The sequence below is a fragment of the Triturus cristatus genome, chromosome 8 (assembly GCF_964204655.1).
Source record: "Triturus cristatus chromosome 8, aTriCri1.1, whole genome shotgun sequence".
Taxonomy (NCBI): Eukaryota; Metazoa; Chordata; class Amphibia; order Caudata; family Salamandridae; genus Triturus; species Triturus cristatus.
Window position 1 is genome coordinate 1,092,004,796 of NC_140591.1, and position 17,684 is coordinate 1,092,022,479.

The 17,684-nt window shown below is 44.2% G+C and overlaps 1 protein-coding gene across 3 annotated transcripts in view; it reads left to right on the forward strand.

The window, feature by feature from the left end:
• Nucleotides 1-17,684, forward strand: part of SLC5A7 (solute carrier family 5 member 7) — a 356,953-nt gene that overhangs the window by 280,307 nt on the left and 58,962 nt on the right. For all 3 annotated transcript variants that reach the window (XM_085622621.1, XM_085622622.1, XM_085622623.1), the window contains one exon: nucleotides 9,926-10,069. In XM_085622621.1, the coding sequence (XP_085478747.1) occupies nucleotides 9,926-10,069 (144 nt within the window). The remainder of the gene's footprint in view (nucleotides 1-9,925; nucleotides 10,070-17,684) is intronic.

Consider the following 17,684-nt stretch of genomic DNA (forward strand, 5'->3'; position numbering starts at 1 on the left):
AAAGAAAGTATATCCCCCCACCCACGCTGCACGCACTGTTTTCCTTCTATATCACCCACTGCAGTCTGGCTCATCCATGTTACCAGTCAATCATGCCACTCACATGTCTGTTGGAGTGATGCCAACTGATGACCCAGGCCCACTACCTCTGGCCAATTGCCCCCTATTCCACCCTGAAACATAAACATTGTAGCAGTCCAGGAACCCCTCAACAAGGCAATCATTTCTCACTGTCAAATGAAGCTGATAAGGAGCTATGGATTTTCTCTCTCGTGGCACTGGGGAAAGTGGGATCTCCTGATTGGTGTCTCAGCTCACCACCACATACCCAGTTCAGACCGGGAAAGCTCTAGTGTATATCAAATACCAATCTTTATCCATGGCTCCCACAAATTTTGGATTTGATGTACAAAGAGACAGATCACAAATAGTGGTAGGATATTGCACACTGACTATTTACAGCGATGCAACCAATCTGCTAATAGACCATGTTGCAAAATCTCCAGCCTTAAGGGTTTACAAAACAAACTGTCTAATGAATTTTAATTTGGCATGTTGTTCTTTTTGACTCCCTGTGATTGACTACAAGCAAAGGGATGGTGGCATGCAAGGAACAGGAGGCACAATCCCTGCGTTTACACTCACAAATATTTTTAAAGAAACCTGTTCCCTTAAAAAAATGGTGCTTCTTTAAAAAAGAAAAGTGTTTCCCCTTTATGAAAACATGGAGGAGAGCAGGCAGTGCATAAGGAACCTTTGCCTGGTCACCATAAGGCTGGCAACACCATTCACATCCCTTCAGCGCCTTCCCTTTGGGAAGGTGGAGGTTACTGATCAAAAGTGAGCAACCACAAATGCAGTCAAATCATTGGTATATACATTACCAAATCGTAATTAGAAAGTAAAGCCCCTTTTTACATTCCAACTTAATTGTGATTCGGTGTGAGTCAGTAAACCCGTTTTGACTGATGGAAATACTTTTCTGACTTGCAACATGGTTTTCATACATACCAAAAAGCCATTTCACAGTTGCAAACCCTATGACTTTGTGAATCACAGGTTTACAACCACAAAAAGGCTTTATACATCAGGTGAATTGAGTCTCATGACACCAGCAGGCACACATATAATTCTTCCTTCTGCTGACCAGTCTATCAAATTAAAATACAAACTGCAATTGTACCCTGTGCCTGATGCATCCAACCTGAACTTTGCCTAAAATGTTTACAAGAACTTGCTGCATTACTACTTCACCTAATTTGATCAATTCAGCAGCCCCAATAAAATCCCTTAAGGCTTACGTTGGGTCAAAACGTATAGATCGTAAGATCCAAAAAAGAAATCATACAAACCGAATAAGAAAAACAAAACATGTTTTGTATAGTACAACATTTGATGGCTGGATTTTAATACTTTCAAACCTTTAGTAAAATAGGGTGAAAGCTAGGCTAAACAATTATTTTTTCAAGTGCTTCTCTATGTGCAAACGAATACAGGACCCAAATAAGATGGGAAATGTTTGTTTTCTATATAATGTGCTTTATGTAAGCACAATCACTTGAATATCAGCTGTGACAAAATATTCACTGAAGCACAACATATATACACACAACTTTCTTATGGATATTATGGCATGTCATAAAATATCATAAAAATTAATAGTACAGTATATTATTGCTTGTTGCAATGTTTCATGCTTTATATTTTGAATCATTCCTCTCAAGGAAAACATACATTAATAGCTGGAATTGGGCAGGTAAGTGTAATTCAGACATTCTGTATCTTGCTAAATGACCTTGTCTGCCCATTTAAGTGAGAGATTTCTAGACAGAGATCTTGTTTTGAGCATCTTCCTAGATAGATTTAGATGTGTACTTCAGAAAAGACATTGCTTAGCTGATGGATCACTTCAAGCATTGCAAAAGTAGCATACGCCATTGATGCAACAATGCCTGACTAGAAATAGTATAGACTTATAAGGCCTGTACCTTTACATTTCTTCATCCTGGAGGCTCTTCGTACCAAGTGTCAAATTGCCAGGTATCTGATGGGCACCTCGGAACCTGACCCTGCGCAATACTGTAACATCACACACAACCCCCAAAGATTGTTGGATGTCATTTTGTTTAGTGGGGAAATACATTTTGCAACTGCATTCCCTGTTTCCAGCAAATGAACCCACTCTTTTGGACAAACTATTTACAGCGTCTTTCCTGTGCTTGTAGCAAGTTGCCTTTTCTGCATAGTCACAGCAGATTTTTCACTATTTTCTGGACCCTATTTGGGTTTGTTTTTAAACTCTGTGAACTGTACTCCTGCTAAACAGGAGTAAAGTGCCTGTGCTCCCCCTTTAAACATTGTTAAATTGGTTTATACCTGATTAGCATAATTAACTTGCTTTCAGTTCCCTGAAATATGGTGTAGAAAATCTACACAGGGCCACAAGGAACAGGGTCAGGACTGATTTGCATATGGCTGGGTCCAAACTGGGGTGGTGTGGTGAGCAAAAGAATGATGGATTTAACCCAGATCCTTGTGACTGGGGGTGAATGTTTGCATTGTCCAGCATTCCGTCCATCAATTGTTTCTTTTGCTCTTGTAGACTGAAGCATCTAGGGTGCCATTCATAAGGATGTGCTGTAAAACATGGCTACAGGCCTACAATGTGTAGCCTGACTGCAGCAGCCGAAACCCCTGCTGTCAGACCTGTCAAAATAACCTCTTTTTAATTGGTGGGAAGCAATGCTTTTAAATATCAATACATCACTCCTAACTTCACCTTGCCACCTGCTAGGTAGGCTGCCTTATTTAAAAGAGAAACATGTGTGAAATTAAAGTTGGCATGTTCCTCCAATGACTAGACTCCAGCTATTGTCATTGGCAGGGTGGTAGCTAGCTCATAGAATATGACAAGTTGCAGATTCTAAACTTTAATATGTATCTTTTGAAATGAAACAGCGAGACCATTTTTTCAAATGTATTAAGTCCGATTTATTAGTGACTTTAGATTTGTAATAAATATGTAGGAAAAGTAGCTTTGAGAAAGTTATTTTTTCCCTTTTTTATAGTTCCTGTAGCCTAAGTTGCATTAGCTCAGTAGCAGTTGCCCAGCCAGGGCTTGGCCTTAATGAGGTGGGGCATCTGCTCTCTAAGCATAACAATGGTTTAGGTCTGGAGACTGGATGGACTGGGCATGAGGTATTTTATCTCAGTCAGTCCAGGAAGGACAGTTAGGGTGGAACTAAGAACTTCAGTAACTTGATAGGGACCAGTGTGTGACCTGTCCATTCCTAATTCAGTTTAAGGATAGACATGAAGAAGGGCAAATCCTTGGTCCCTGTTGGAAAGGACCATCTATTGTGTGGTTTGCCCCCAGATTTATGCTCAACAGTTTTTGCTACCTGCAGAGCTCTATCCACTTTACCCTTACCAGTCAGTGGTAAAGTACCTGTGTTCCCCTTTTAACATAGCGAAAATTGGCATACCCCTGATTGGTATATTTAATTTGCCATAAGTCCTTAATATATGGTGCTAAGGTACCCAGGCCCCATATGTTAAATGTTGCTAGTGGGCTGCAATACCCATTGAACCACCCACTGCAGAACCTGTGCAAATGTGACTGTAGGCCTACAAGTTGTTGCCTGGCTATGCAGTCAGTTTTAACTTATTGAGTCCTCATGACGAGCTCAGCTCGTCATGAGTCACAGTGGAGCTGTGCTCATGACGAGCTGAGCTCGTCATAACGGCTGCGGCCTGCCCACGTGCGATTCATTCCCCGCCTGTGCGGGAGAATTAATCAGTGGGCGGGGTCGTGACAAGCTCAGCTCGTCATGAGCACAGCTCCACTCTGAGTCATGACGAGCTGAGCTCGTTACGAGCACAGCGGCGCCGCGGCCCCCCCACCCCCCGCACCGCGGGGGAATTACCCCTGCAGGGAAGGGGTTAAACTACAAATTCAACCCATCAAAATAGCACCTTTGACGGGCACAACCTTTTAAATATCAGTATGTCGCCACAAAGTAGGCCTTATTACCTATATGGGAGGGTGCATGGTATGTAAAAGTAGGACATGTTGAATCCTAATGTTACACATGTCCTTACAGTGAAAAGCGCCAAAAGATATTTTCAATAGAGCAAGGCTGGCTGTTCCATTGGAAACCGTTAGGATACAATATTGAGTGTAATAAACATATCTCCGGCTAGGAAATAGCTAGAAATTTTATTCTTGGGCTTTTTGAAATATATATTAAAACCCCAATTCACTGGAAATTTTTAATTTGAATAAATATTTGGAAAAAGGGAATTTTAGAAAGTCTCCCATTCCGTGCCTGAAGCTTCTGTCACCTGGATAAGACCCCATGATGAGGTGTGAAAACTGCTCCCATAGCAGGACAAACGCCTTGGGTGTGAGGAGGTGGACCTGTTCCTCTGGCAGGCTAACCACATGGACTTTGGCCAGGAAGTTGATTAACTTCAAAGTGGTCCACCCTGTCACAGGAAAATGTTAGCTGACACCTTGGCAGGACTCTCCTTTGTTCCCCCAGTCATGCAGGTACTAATCCAAGTAGAAGAGCAGCAGCTCCCGAACTGATTTAAAGTGACCACAGAGGAGGGGTTGCTCATTACCCTGGTCACACCTCTTGGGTGGGCACCCAAGCTCTGCACATGGGAGCAAGGGTTCAGCCACACAGGGTGCAGAGAGGGCACTGTGGGATTCTTTGCACTAGGGCACACGGGAAATGCAGCAAAAGTGGGTAGGGCTACCCCTGGGTACCTTTACCCTATTGGTTAGGGAAGAGTCTAGAGTCACCCCCACCCACGGGCTGGTGACAGGCATACATGTGGTACCCACATTACCCTCCTCAGAACACTTTCTGTGGAAGAACAGAAGAGGACTATACTTGCTGTCTGTAACATGAGAAGAGCCTAGAAGATTGGATCTGCTTTACCTCTTGTACCCAGGACAAAGAAGTACAGTCTATAGGTCATATGCCTGAGCTCCTCTTCAAGCTGCAGGGACACAACAAGTTACAAGAGGCTTATTCCAGCAGTTGTCCATTTCCAACCGGACTTGCCCTGGACCCGGAGTGGGTCTTAATCCCCAAGTGCTGTCCCAAAGGTTCTTGACACTTGGCTGGTCACAAAGTGTACCCCTCCTAACATTTTCTGAAACCTGGGAATTAGATCCAACAAGATTCACTGCTGCTAAGCCAAAGATTAAGGTTGCTCCTGCTCGGCGCTTTTCCACAACAGCAAATGCAATTCAACTGGACTTCGCAGAGAACATTTTCAGCCTAGTGTGCCCTGTTCAGCTACAGTCTTTAGCCTTGTCCCACTTGAAGAATCCAAGTTCACAAAAGTGAGAAAGTCCGATGCCAAATATCTTCACCAGCCGAAGGCACCAAAAGTGTCCAGGAGGTTAGGGCCCTTCTCTGGGAGTGAAATAAAAAATTCTCCCTCTCAGAGATTTCCAACCAAAAGACAGCAGCTTCTGCCCTGACCCACTGAAGATTTTATACTTTTGTTTCAGAGACTAAATCCAATAGTACTTTGTTCAGCCGGGTTGAATCTGGTTCCATGAGCCGACCTGCACTCCTTCATGGTCAGCCTTAACGTACGCCTAGTAACCTGTCAGGTGCAAACCGATGACCATGGTTATTGCTTTTTGGTGCCATTTTGAACCTTAAACTTTAAAAAAAATCATATCTCAGGTTGCAACTATAGAGTTTTTGTCATTTTGGTGTCATTTTATTTATTATAATTTACTCTGTTTTGCTAAATTAAGTTGTGAGTTTCCATGTGTAATGTTGTGACTTAACTACTGTTTTGGTCCTGCATAAATACTTTACACATTGACTATAAGTTAAGCCTGTCTGCTCTGTGCCATACCTACCACAGGTTTATTTAGTGACTCTAGTGGTTCACCCTGACAAGGGATGTGGTTATTACTTGAGGTGTGTACTCACCGCAGCCTCAACTACTACCGCAACTTCTTATAGTCCGTTTTCATTGGCAAAGCCATAGCTGCCTCTTAAGTATTTCACCGTACAGATTATAAACTTTAATCTGTAACTTTTGACAGTAAATGTATAGTAAAATAGTTCTTTTATTTTTCATATGTATTAAAAGTCCAATACATTGGTGAAGTTACACTTGTAAGAAATATTAAGGAATAGTAGATTTTAGAAAGTTACTTTTTTCCTGCTTGAAGCTCTTAGAGGCTAAGGTGTTGTTAGCCTGGTAGCGGCTGCCCAACCAGTGCTTGCCTTCAATGAGGTGTGGAAACTGCTCACTGAGTCAGAACAATGGCTTAGGCCTGGGACAGGATGGACTGGGTGTGAGGCATTGATACCTATCATCCAAGAAACGACATTTGGGGTGAACCCAAGAACTTAATCAACTTCAAAGGGACAGAGGTGGTGCCTGTCCATTCCTAATATAGTGTAAAGGGAGATTTGAAGAATGGAAAGCCTTTGTCCCCAGGGCTCACACTATCCAGGGTGGCTTTAAGCCTAGTGGTAAGGAAGCTGCCCAAGAACTTGTTTAGAGTTGAAACAGGGTGGGTACCGCTCGATTCCCTGGCCATAACTGTCGGTGGACAGAACAGCTCTGTACAAGAGAGGGGCACTACGAGATTATTTGCAGTATGGCAAACAGGAACTGCCTAAAATGCCCTAGGGTTGCCCCTGGGAACATTAACCTCATTGGTTAGGGATGAGGCAAGAGTCACCATCACCCACAAATTAGTGCCAATTATAGACATGTTGTCTCAAGGCACCCTCCTCAGAACACTTTCTGGCCCTGGGGAATATCAGAAAGGAATTGGACCTTCTGTCTGTGACCTGAGAGATGCACTGAAAGACCTTGACTGGACCTTGCTGGGGGCCTCTGCTGGAGTGAGTCCTTACCCCTAAGTGGTGTCTCTGAGGTACTGGGAGCATAAGAAGTGACCCTGGGGAGCTGCTTCAGAAACCCTGAAAAGAGGCGACTAAGAAGGCTTCTGGACTTCCAAGACTGCTGGAGCTGTCAAGTAGCATCGAAGCAAAAGTGTCGGATTTCGATGCACCTTCCTTGGATACAGCTTCAGGCATACCCCACTGGAGGTTTTGGTGTTCCATTCAAAGGTCTGTTTGAGGTATGGACATGGTACTGAACATGGAAAATATATTGTGACCTCATAAATTCAGAAGGAGAAAGCAATGGGAATGTCAGTAGGCGCAGAATCAGTGACAGTCAGTCTATGGCCTGCCAGTTCATTGGCAACATTCTTAAACGTTATGCCCAATGAAATTGAAAACACAGAGAATTGCTACAGTAAATATGTTTTGCATTACTTTATGGGTCATAAACAGACCACAAGGGGCTCATTACGATGTCGGTCCACTGACATCTGCCCCTGTGGTCTGCCCGCCAAATTACGATGTGGCACGCAGAGGCATCGGGCCAAGGGACCATCCACTGTGCTTCTGACGGGCTCAAGGAGCCCGTTAGTTTGTCAGAGGGTCAGTAATCCCAACAATACGGGCGGTGCCAGCTCAGGCACTGCTGTAGGGATTACAATGTCCCTTTCCGCCTGCCCTTTCATGGCGGTTCACCCGCCATGTACATGTAAAGGTAGGCGGAAAGTGTCTTTAGGGGGCCCCTAGGATGTCCCCCTTCTTCCCTGGCCCTCTGCTATGGGGCCTGGGGGGCACCTCTAATGCCCCCTAACCATCCCTGCACCATTTTTCAGGCCCCGCATGGTGCCTGCCACATGGTGCAGGGATGTTTTTAGAGTGTCTATTATCTTTTGGGGCGTGTGCTGCAGCCCGCAACACACGCGGCAATCGGAAATATACACATTGCGACACCCTTTGCATTGTAATCAGGGCAGAGAGACCACCAACTTCGAGTCCGGCGGTCCTGCTTCCGCCACAGTGCCGGTCAGACGAGAGTCCGACCGACCAGTATCATAATCAGGCCCTAAAAAGTCTGAATTTGTGGAAAGCTAGCATATTTCTTTTTATAGAATAGCTGTATAAAATATGATATAGAATACTAAGTGCCTGATTATGAGTTTGGCAGTCTTGAAATGGGCTTCCATGCCAGTGCCCGACTCCAAGATCTCCAAACCCATAGTCTGGCCGCCAGCCATATTCCGATTGGAATACAGGTCATGTGGTTCTACGACGGCTGGCCTATGGCTGTGCCTTTCAAAGGCTCATATGTGAGCCTTAGAAAGGCAGTGCCGTGGGACCGCCACTGCATGTGCCAGCATAGCATGGACTGTGAAGTCCATGCCGTGCTAGAACAAAGGGTGCATACAGACAGGGGGCACACCATGTGCCCCCCTGCATGCATCCCGTGGCCCAAAGGTACCAGGTAGCCCTCTAGGGTCCCTTTAGTGTCCTCACCATCACAATTTTCATGGCGGGCTCACCTCCATGAGCACTGTAGTGGTGAGGAAACTCATAATATGCTTGGTGGTGCTGCAGAGGCACCGTCAGCATATTGAGCGCCTCCATCTGCTGCAAGACTGCCAGGGTTTGTGAAACCCCTGGCAGCAGTAGCGGTCCTATGCCGGTCTAACCGCCAAACTCATAATACGGCAGTCGAACTGCCAGTGCGGCACAAGCTGCACTGCCACAATGGGGACCGCCAAATTTGTAATGACCCCCTTAGCCGAAATCAGAGCTGGGCTGGCCATTTTTATCCATTTGCTTTTAACCTTGGGGGCTGGAGGCATTAGGGGCCATTGTTTGAAGGCCCAGGGCCACTGCAGAAGCCTCTCACTTTCTCCAGCTGCAAAGCGTGCAACAGGCATGAAGGATCTTCAGGTGAGAGAGAGAACAGAAAGAGGCCATAGAGTGAGAGGGAGAGAAAGAGAGTGAGAGAGAGAGAGAGAGAGAGAGAGAGAGAGAGAGAGAGAGAGAGGTGGTGGATGGATGGAAAGTGAGAGATATAAAGAGGGGAGGAAGGAAGTAGGGCTGGTTAGACATTTTTTAGTAGGTCTGTTTCCAGTTCAAAGCCTGGCTCTGGCCCAAATATGCCTTTTCTGATCAACCTTACAATTATATTGCCATTACATGCTTTATCTTTACATGCTGAAGATTATATTCGAGCCCAGGTCTCTGTGCTCTAAGGTCAAAATAAGTGCACTTGAATATGGTAATGAAAACTGTTTCTAGAATTGACAAGTGGATGGATGCCTGCTACATGTCTGCAAACTCCACTCTCCAACCACAAAATAAACTCAGTTGCGGCCTCGGTCAGAATGGAATATGAAGATCACTGCATGTGCACAGAGCAGGACATGTGTCCCGATTTTGGCATACCACACTGGAACACAGTAAGAGTCATTAGTGACACCGTTCTCCAGCCTAGAACCCGGCTCTGGTCTAAGAACACTGCTATAACCAAGTGGTTCCAAAACAATGGCAGCACTAAGCAGGTCTCATAAATAATTAGGTTGACAAGGATGTGGGATGGGGGGGGAAATTGATGTCTAGACCCTTGTGCAGTCTGAAAGAAGATTGTGGAATGTGACCCCTGGAAAGAGCAGGGGGTGTTGCGCTTTCACGTTACTCATGATCCTGAAGTTTAAGAAGCAACATGTGGGTTAACCCATTCTGGAGGTTCAGAGCCCCCACCGATTTATTAACGCCCCAAATAGAGAGAGCAATTGACATGTTTGAAGTTGCACATAACGCACTATTCTCACAGAAGGCCTACTGTTCAGAAGTTCCTTTCGTCAAACAACCTCCTCCACATCTTTCATTGCCCACATACTCCTTGAATCAGGCAGGAGTACGTACAAAATGCAACAAGTAATTCATTAATCACATTGTAGTCGAAACACACAAACTGCAAAAAGACCCCATTCATCTACTGTTTCAATGTCTGGTAAACTTTCATAATGCATTTTTTCTGTGTTTTTTGGGTGCAGTGGATTAGCGTGCCTTTCGCCATGTCGAATAAGGCTGTCAGCGACATTGGGTCCACGGCTGTACGTGAAGTCTACCAGGCCCCCTGGCTCGGGAATATTGACAAAGCTGACATCTGGTCTTGGATTGACAGCTTTCTTCTGCTGGTGAGTTAAGGTTGCATTTTAATTGAGTTCTGTTTGAGTTAGTTGGTGCAGTCACTGGAAGTGGTATAAATAATAAATGTGAAATTACTTTTGAGAAGAGGCTCATTAACAGCATGCTGTGCAGTGCAGCATTTAAAAGGATTTGCCTGTCAGTGACAAACAAGTGTACCGTGCCAGCCAGCCAATAATAAAAGATGATGTTATTGTAGATATGTGCGTGAATGTGTTTCTTTAGGAATATTGAAAACTCTTTCATACATGTAAATTGTACGGAAGCACCCCAGGTTGAATTTTTCTGGAGTCAGAAAGTTGTATCCGTTCGTGGAATAAAAGTAAGCTTTTAACACTCTTATTGCTTGGTCTGTCTTTGAAAATACTGTATCCCACAATTTTACTTACTAATTTGTCAAAATGTGCTATTATTTTAATGCCAGCTTATGCCATCTTGGTGGGTCATTGGGTGAAATGTCAAGGCTGAGCAGGGTTCTGCTGGCTAAGGAAACTCTTCAGTTGAGCTGTGTGTGGTAAACTATAATGGGACTGATGTGGTCTATTACTATTTGTCACTAAGGCTACATTTTTAGTTCTACTGAAAACATGATGGGTCATATTCACATACTGCATGTCATAGTACACTTGGTGGTACTAGCATAGAAGCACTAAAGTATTACAAAATGTTATTCACTAACCAACGAGCCTACAACTCCGCCTACAACCCTCATATCTGTTGTACGGGGAGATCCTCACACATGTGTGTTTACTACTTATGGGTCGATTACAATGCTGTCTGGAAAAGCTCCAAACCGCATCTGTTACAGTTGAAACCGATTCAGAAGCCTTGTTTCAGACCGACTCGGACACACTTTGAGACGACGGATCATGATGTCCCGATTTGCACAGCTCTACTGACCGCGTTTTCATACGAGGGATGAGGATGTTGGATTCGGGCAGCCTTTCAGAGTCGGTTGTTCCAACACAGGTTGGCTGCCAGAATCTGAATTTAGGGGCCCGTAGCAGGACCCCCTTCACCCTGGGTCCTCTGAATCAGGCCCATGGGGGCACCCATGTATCCCCACTTTCCCTGCATGTTCAGTGTGGAAGGCACTATGGGACAAGCTTTTCCCCAACCACTTCTTTTCTCAGTGGGAGCCTGTGTTCCCGTTTGGAATACAGGCTCCCATTGAAGTCAATGGGAGTCCAATTGAACAGTGTTCGGACACACCGTAATCAATCGGTTGGACTCCTCGAAACCGACTCGTTCAGAAAGCATTCCCAAATCGATTCAGTTGGACTGCCTTCCGATGACAACGTAATGGGGACCTTAGTAGTAAATGTGGTAAAGACCAGGGGAGTGACTGGAAAAAGGGGTATACTTACAACTAAATGGGAAGGGTTTAGGGAGGAGTGCAGAGAGGTTTGGGGGGGTTAGATAGGGGTTAAACAAGGGGCATCTACCCACCCATAGATGAATAAGCCAACTGCTATTCACAAACTGCACTTCTAAAGTTACTACATCCAAAAAAGGAACCAAAAGAGTAGTAAATGACTCCTTATCAGAGCTGGAGTAAGTCCAGCATCACATATGGCCAACTAATGGTACTGCAATGCCTACCCATAACAAATAATGGAAGTAGGAACTAAATATAAAACCCCAAAGAAAATCATGTTATATTATTTAAAATATTTACACTCATAAATTCGTATAATTTAATGTTAAAAGAATATACAAAAGAAATCACTTATTCTAAAATATTTTGCCAAACTTTCTTTGAATTTATAAATAATTATAGCATTAATTCCCATTATAAATTACTTTAACTAATTCTATACCTCACATTTTTTTAATGCATAAGGAAACATGTATTTTTTACTTTGGGTGGGAGTTTATTTCTTTATTTAAACTTCAGAAAATTATTTTTCATTTCATTTAAATTAATTAAAGATTCAATTCAAAATTAAGTTATTGCTCTTGTTGCATTTTTTTTATTTAGTTCTACATTTAAAATAAATATATACGCTTAATTTACAGTAATGTTTAACTAAACATATTGTATGTTTTTTGTTTTTTTGTTTAATTAAATAAACTTTTTCACAATCCCAGAAACACTATTCGCGGACATGTATCACTGCTCCTCAAAAGGACAGATGAAAATGGATCTAATTTTCCATACGGAAAGACCCGAAAATTGGAACACCATTCTCAGATCACAGCTCCTCATATCCAAAACAACTAACACTCCTTATAGCTGCAAACTGACAATCTCAATACCTAACCGCCTCATGCGGAGCGGTAACACCTCTGCGACCATCTACTCTAGCGGCACAGTCCTGATTAAAGCCAAAAATGACAACCTAGATGCATTTGACTCTTCCCCTCATTACAAAACGCCCCCTCCCACACACATCCCCATCGCCCGACCTACTCCCTATCCCCGGACAGCCTGACCCGCCAGGAGAGTCCACAAACCAACCTCACACTCTATGCCAACACCGCCAACCTTTCCCCCTAGACACCAACCACACCTACATCCTCCCCGCACAAAACATGCACAATACATTCCCCTTAACCAATACAAACCGGAGGTACACCACGAACAAGGCTCTCCAACCCCCTGTTGACGTCACTTACACCCCTCTCATATCACCACCTCCAACAAACAGCGAACAATCCCAACACACAGTCAACGACCCCCAAACTACCTCTCTCTTCCCACACACAAGAGGATGCTGAAATCACAACATGATCCACCACACCCCTTGCCCACGGTCCCTCACAGAGTCAATACTGACAGTACAAAAAACAAAAGGCAACATAGCAACGACAAGCTCTCTCCTTCTCGGAACGACCCCGCCCAGTACACCCCTGCCTCTGAGGAGACGACACACTGTCTCGCCCTGCTGGAAAGCCAGCTAGAAACTATAATCCTGGGCCTTAACTAAATCTTACTGAACCTCACCACGCTCTGAAAGTCAAGCCAACGCCTTCCCTGGACCCCCACTTTTTCTAGCCCCACACACCAAAGGCCTTCCCAGTCGCTGTGCCCCATTTGGATCTCAACCACCCTCTTGAACCAGACACAGAGACCCAAAAGAACAAGAGCTGCAATGTCCATGAGCGAAGCGTCGGATCTTGCCTCCTCGTATGACACTCCCTCTACTGTCACCCCAAAATCCAAGATCCAGGTGATCACTGGATTCATAAGAGACTACTCCCCTCCAAGATCCCTAAGACCCCCTGCCTTCATCACTAACATCCCCAGGGCCCCCCTAATGAAGAAACTCAAAAAAGAGGGGACCTCCACCAACTGCATGCTCATAAACTGCAACAGAGCTGGCAGAATCCATCCTTAGCAATCATACACAAGAACATCCCCGTAACGGAAACCGACACCTTCAACTACAACACCTTTGAATGCCTAACCGCCAACAATAAGACAAGTGACAACAAAACACTACTCTAACATCTCCTCTACTATCTGCCAGGCAACACCACTGCATTCGGGGAACACTTGTCTGACTTGATTGCTCACTGCTCACTCCGAGACTCAAACAACTTAATTCTAGGCGACCTCAACCTACACTGGAATGAAGAAAACAATTCACTAATCCAAACCCTGAACGACCTTCTACACACCAACAACCTTACCCAACACTGTCCAGAGGAAACCCACAACAGAGGAGCAATCCTAGATGTCATTATTGCCCAACGAGACACAGTCACGATCGACCACATCCTGCCCGTTGACTGGTCTGACCACCACATCATCCTATTCCACATCAACCAAATGATCCTACACCAACCCCCCACGCAAGACCCCCCCCCAAATGGGCGATACATTGAACTCAGATTCCCTTGGCTGACCTAGAGGAAAGGGTAAGCTCTCTCCTTGACATCCCCACAGATGATCTCTCCACAACAGAACTCACCTCCCACTACAGCACAACTATGACTTCCATTCTGGACCAATTAGCCCCCTTGAAACTAAAAAGAGTAAGGAACATTCCATCTAGATCCTAGTTCAACACAGACATTAACTCCAATAAAAGACAACTAAGAGCTACAGAAAGACTCTGGCGGAACAACCCTTCCACAATCCTCCACGATCAACTCAAATCAGTTTGCAGAAAGTACAAAAAACACATCAAGAATGAAAAAATCTCATTTTTCTGCAACGCTCTAGACAACGCAAAAAATAGGCCCAAAGAACTCTTCGACCTCATTAGGCAACAAACTTCCAAGCCCCCTACATCCTCAGGTCGGGCCTCCAAAGATCGGTGCGACAAGTTCACCAACTTCTTCAATGACAAAATCACCAAGATTGAGCTTTCACTGGACATCAACCGCAGTCCCCCCACAAGAGCCCATCACCAGGGACAGAAGACATCACACCCAAGCACCCCCCAAAACCATGGAAATCCTTTAACCCCATTACGAAAGCGGAGATAGTCAAACTGATCTCCACCTCCAAACCTCCATCTCACGTCCTAGATCCTATACCTGCCCAACTGACCAAAAAGTTTAAACTCTCCCTAGCCCCGCTCTGGAGCAAGATCATAAACAGCTCCCTAAGAACTGGAGTCATACCAGACTGCCTCAAAGTCGGCCAAGTCATGCCGTTACTGAAAAAACAGGCCTGGACACCAGTGATCTGTACAACTTCAGACCCGTCTCCAATCTCCCTCTCCTATCCAAAATCCTAGAAAGATGCGTCCTCCTACAACTGACTCAACACATGGACAACATCAACCTTCTGGTCCCCCACCAATCGTGCTTCAGAAAAGGCCGCAGCACTGAGACAGCGATCCATAACGTCATCAACGATATCCACAAGTCACTCGATACGGACCAATGCTGCACACTCATTCTCCTGGACTTATCGGCAGCCTACGACACGGTTGACCATAATCTACTCATTAAGGTTCTTCAAGAAAGGGTAGGTGTAGATGAGGTGGTCTTACATTGGTTCTCCTCCTTCCTCCACAACCGCACCCAAAGAATAAAAATCAAAAACTTCTCGTCCGACCTACACCCCGTCAGCAGGGGTGTCTCCCAAGGATCAGTGCTTTCCCCGCAACTTTTCAACATCTACATGGAACCCTTCACCACCATACTCAAAAAAGCCAACATGCCCTTCCACCTATATGCAGACGACACCCAGATTTATCTTGAAACCTCCTCCATTGATGACATTCAGAGACTCAACGTCACTCTAAGAGAAGTTCAACACTGGCTATCAATAAACCATCTAAAACTCAACCAAGACAAAACGGAAATCCTCCTCATTTCCAACAAAGAAGAGAACCCCCAAATCGTAGAATAGCTAAAAGCTATTCATGCTCTCAACGGCAATCTCACCCTGGCTGACTCTGTAAAATCACTGGGAATCACCCTAGACCTAAAACTTGACATGGCCAAACACATCAATGACTCCATAAAGAGCACCTTCCTCAACTTGAAACTACTCAACAAAATAAAACCCATCATCCCGCCCAAGGACCTCAAACAAGCTACTCAATCACTGGTGTTGTCTAGACTCGACCGACTACGGGAATGCAGTCCTCACAGGTACAACAAAATCCAACGTAGCCCCCCTCAGAACAACTCTCAACGTAGCAGCCAGAATGGTCACTGGAGATAAGAAATATGAACACATCTCACCCGCACTCAGAGAACTATAATGGCTCCCAGTCAAAATGCGCGCCAGCTTCAGAACTGCCTGCCTTATGCACAAAGCCCTGCACATAGGGAAAGCAGACTACCTGGCCTCCAAACTCAAGAAGGCCGGTCATACAAGGAACCTCAGGAGCTCCAACACTCTACTCCTCATCCCTCTGAAAACACGCAAACAAAAAAGCGCAGCCCGGTCCTTTGCTGGAAATGCACCCAAAATCTAGAACTCCATTCCAGTCCATATCAGGACTACCCCCTCCTTTGTAAAATTCAATAGACAGCTCAAAGACCTCTTCCTCAATCTTTCTCTCTCGAACCGATAGCTGCCGTCGAAGCACACAAGCCTGCACATTGAAGCACACTGCTACTATGACATTAAGACTTCTACCTCCTCCCTGACCCTTGCCTCTATCCTCCTCCCCGAAGGAGGCTCAGCTCAAGTCAACATGCACACAACTAGGACACTATATGACTTCCGTGCATTAATGATGTACAGCGCGCTGAGACTCCCAAAGCGCCTTGAGCCAATATTTATATTACTGCTATATTGTTTGATTCTTGCGTGACGATTGTTGTAAAGCACTCCGATACCGTGGGGTCTAGCCAGCGCGATATAAAACACCTTAATAAATAAATAAATAAATAATAAAAATAAATATGGTACCATAGGGCACCACACAGTGGAGTAGAGATCACCCTATGCTAAGTTTGAAAGTTCATTAAACTTCATAATAATTTAGTAAAAAATAGTTGTATGCTAAATAATATTGTAAATTAATTTTAGATATATATTTTAAATTTAGAACAAAAAAAAGAAATAGGTACAGTACGTTTAGCCTAGTTTTGAATTCAATCTTTAATTATTTAAAGAAATCAAAGTAATTTTAAATATTTTCTACTCAAACAGCAGACAGGGGAGGTGGAGATTTACACTTGTAGGTTTGTGAATAGCATTTGGTAGTAGTTTAGTAGTACTATTGTAGAACTGCAAAAGTAATTCAAAATGCAGTTTTTCAAAAGGCCCCATTGAGTTCAGAGGACTCTGAAACCATGCCTTTTCACCCAGGAACCAATTCGTACAAAAAATGAGGAAGTCATTCATCTACGCTCAGCTACAACAATTTGCTCTGATGTTTGACTTTCGCACATTTATTTGCCTTTTCATCTTCTCTTACTCCTGTGGACAAGCCACGTGAGTAGTCACTTTTACTTTTTATGCTTTTTATCCATTGGAAGTCTACCTTCTCCTTTGCTTCCATGCAAAGTCGTGGTTTGCATGATCACCTCTCCTATCACACAACTTTTTCTATACCATAATCTTTGAAATGAGTACTGTGACAATCTGCCATAATACCAAATTTCCACAGAGCTATGGGCCTGATGTACATAATGAAAGGTTGCACTTTGTGAGTTTACCTTTTTGTGCTTGTGTTGTTTTGAAATGCAATCTATATTCTAATAAGTAATGTCACAAAATGTCAATTCATGTGTGAAAGCTCCTGTTAGAAATGTGGTTACTGGCTGACTGGGGTGTGAGCCCTGGTCAAGCAGCAACTAAAATCTTGGTCAGGATAAGTCACAAGCAAACTCTAAATAACCTGTGCTCACCCTCTGGTAGCTTGGCACAGAACAGTCAGGTTTAACTTAGAGGCAATGTGTACACAATTTGTTTAACACTGCAAATAGTAAATCAGTGAAAACACCATAAAAAAACATTCTAACACCTGGTTAGAACAATAGATGTGAATTTATTAACTAAAAAAAGACCAAGACGACAGCGATTCAATTAGTAGAGCTGGAGATATTTAATTTTAAAGTTTAGAGTGAGAAATAGCGCCAAAATGCACAAAATACTACGGGGTATAACTGATCGCGCCAGACCAGGGAAAAGTCACAAGTTCAGGTTTAATGCGATGGAGCACGGGCCGGCTACAGGGACCCAGC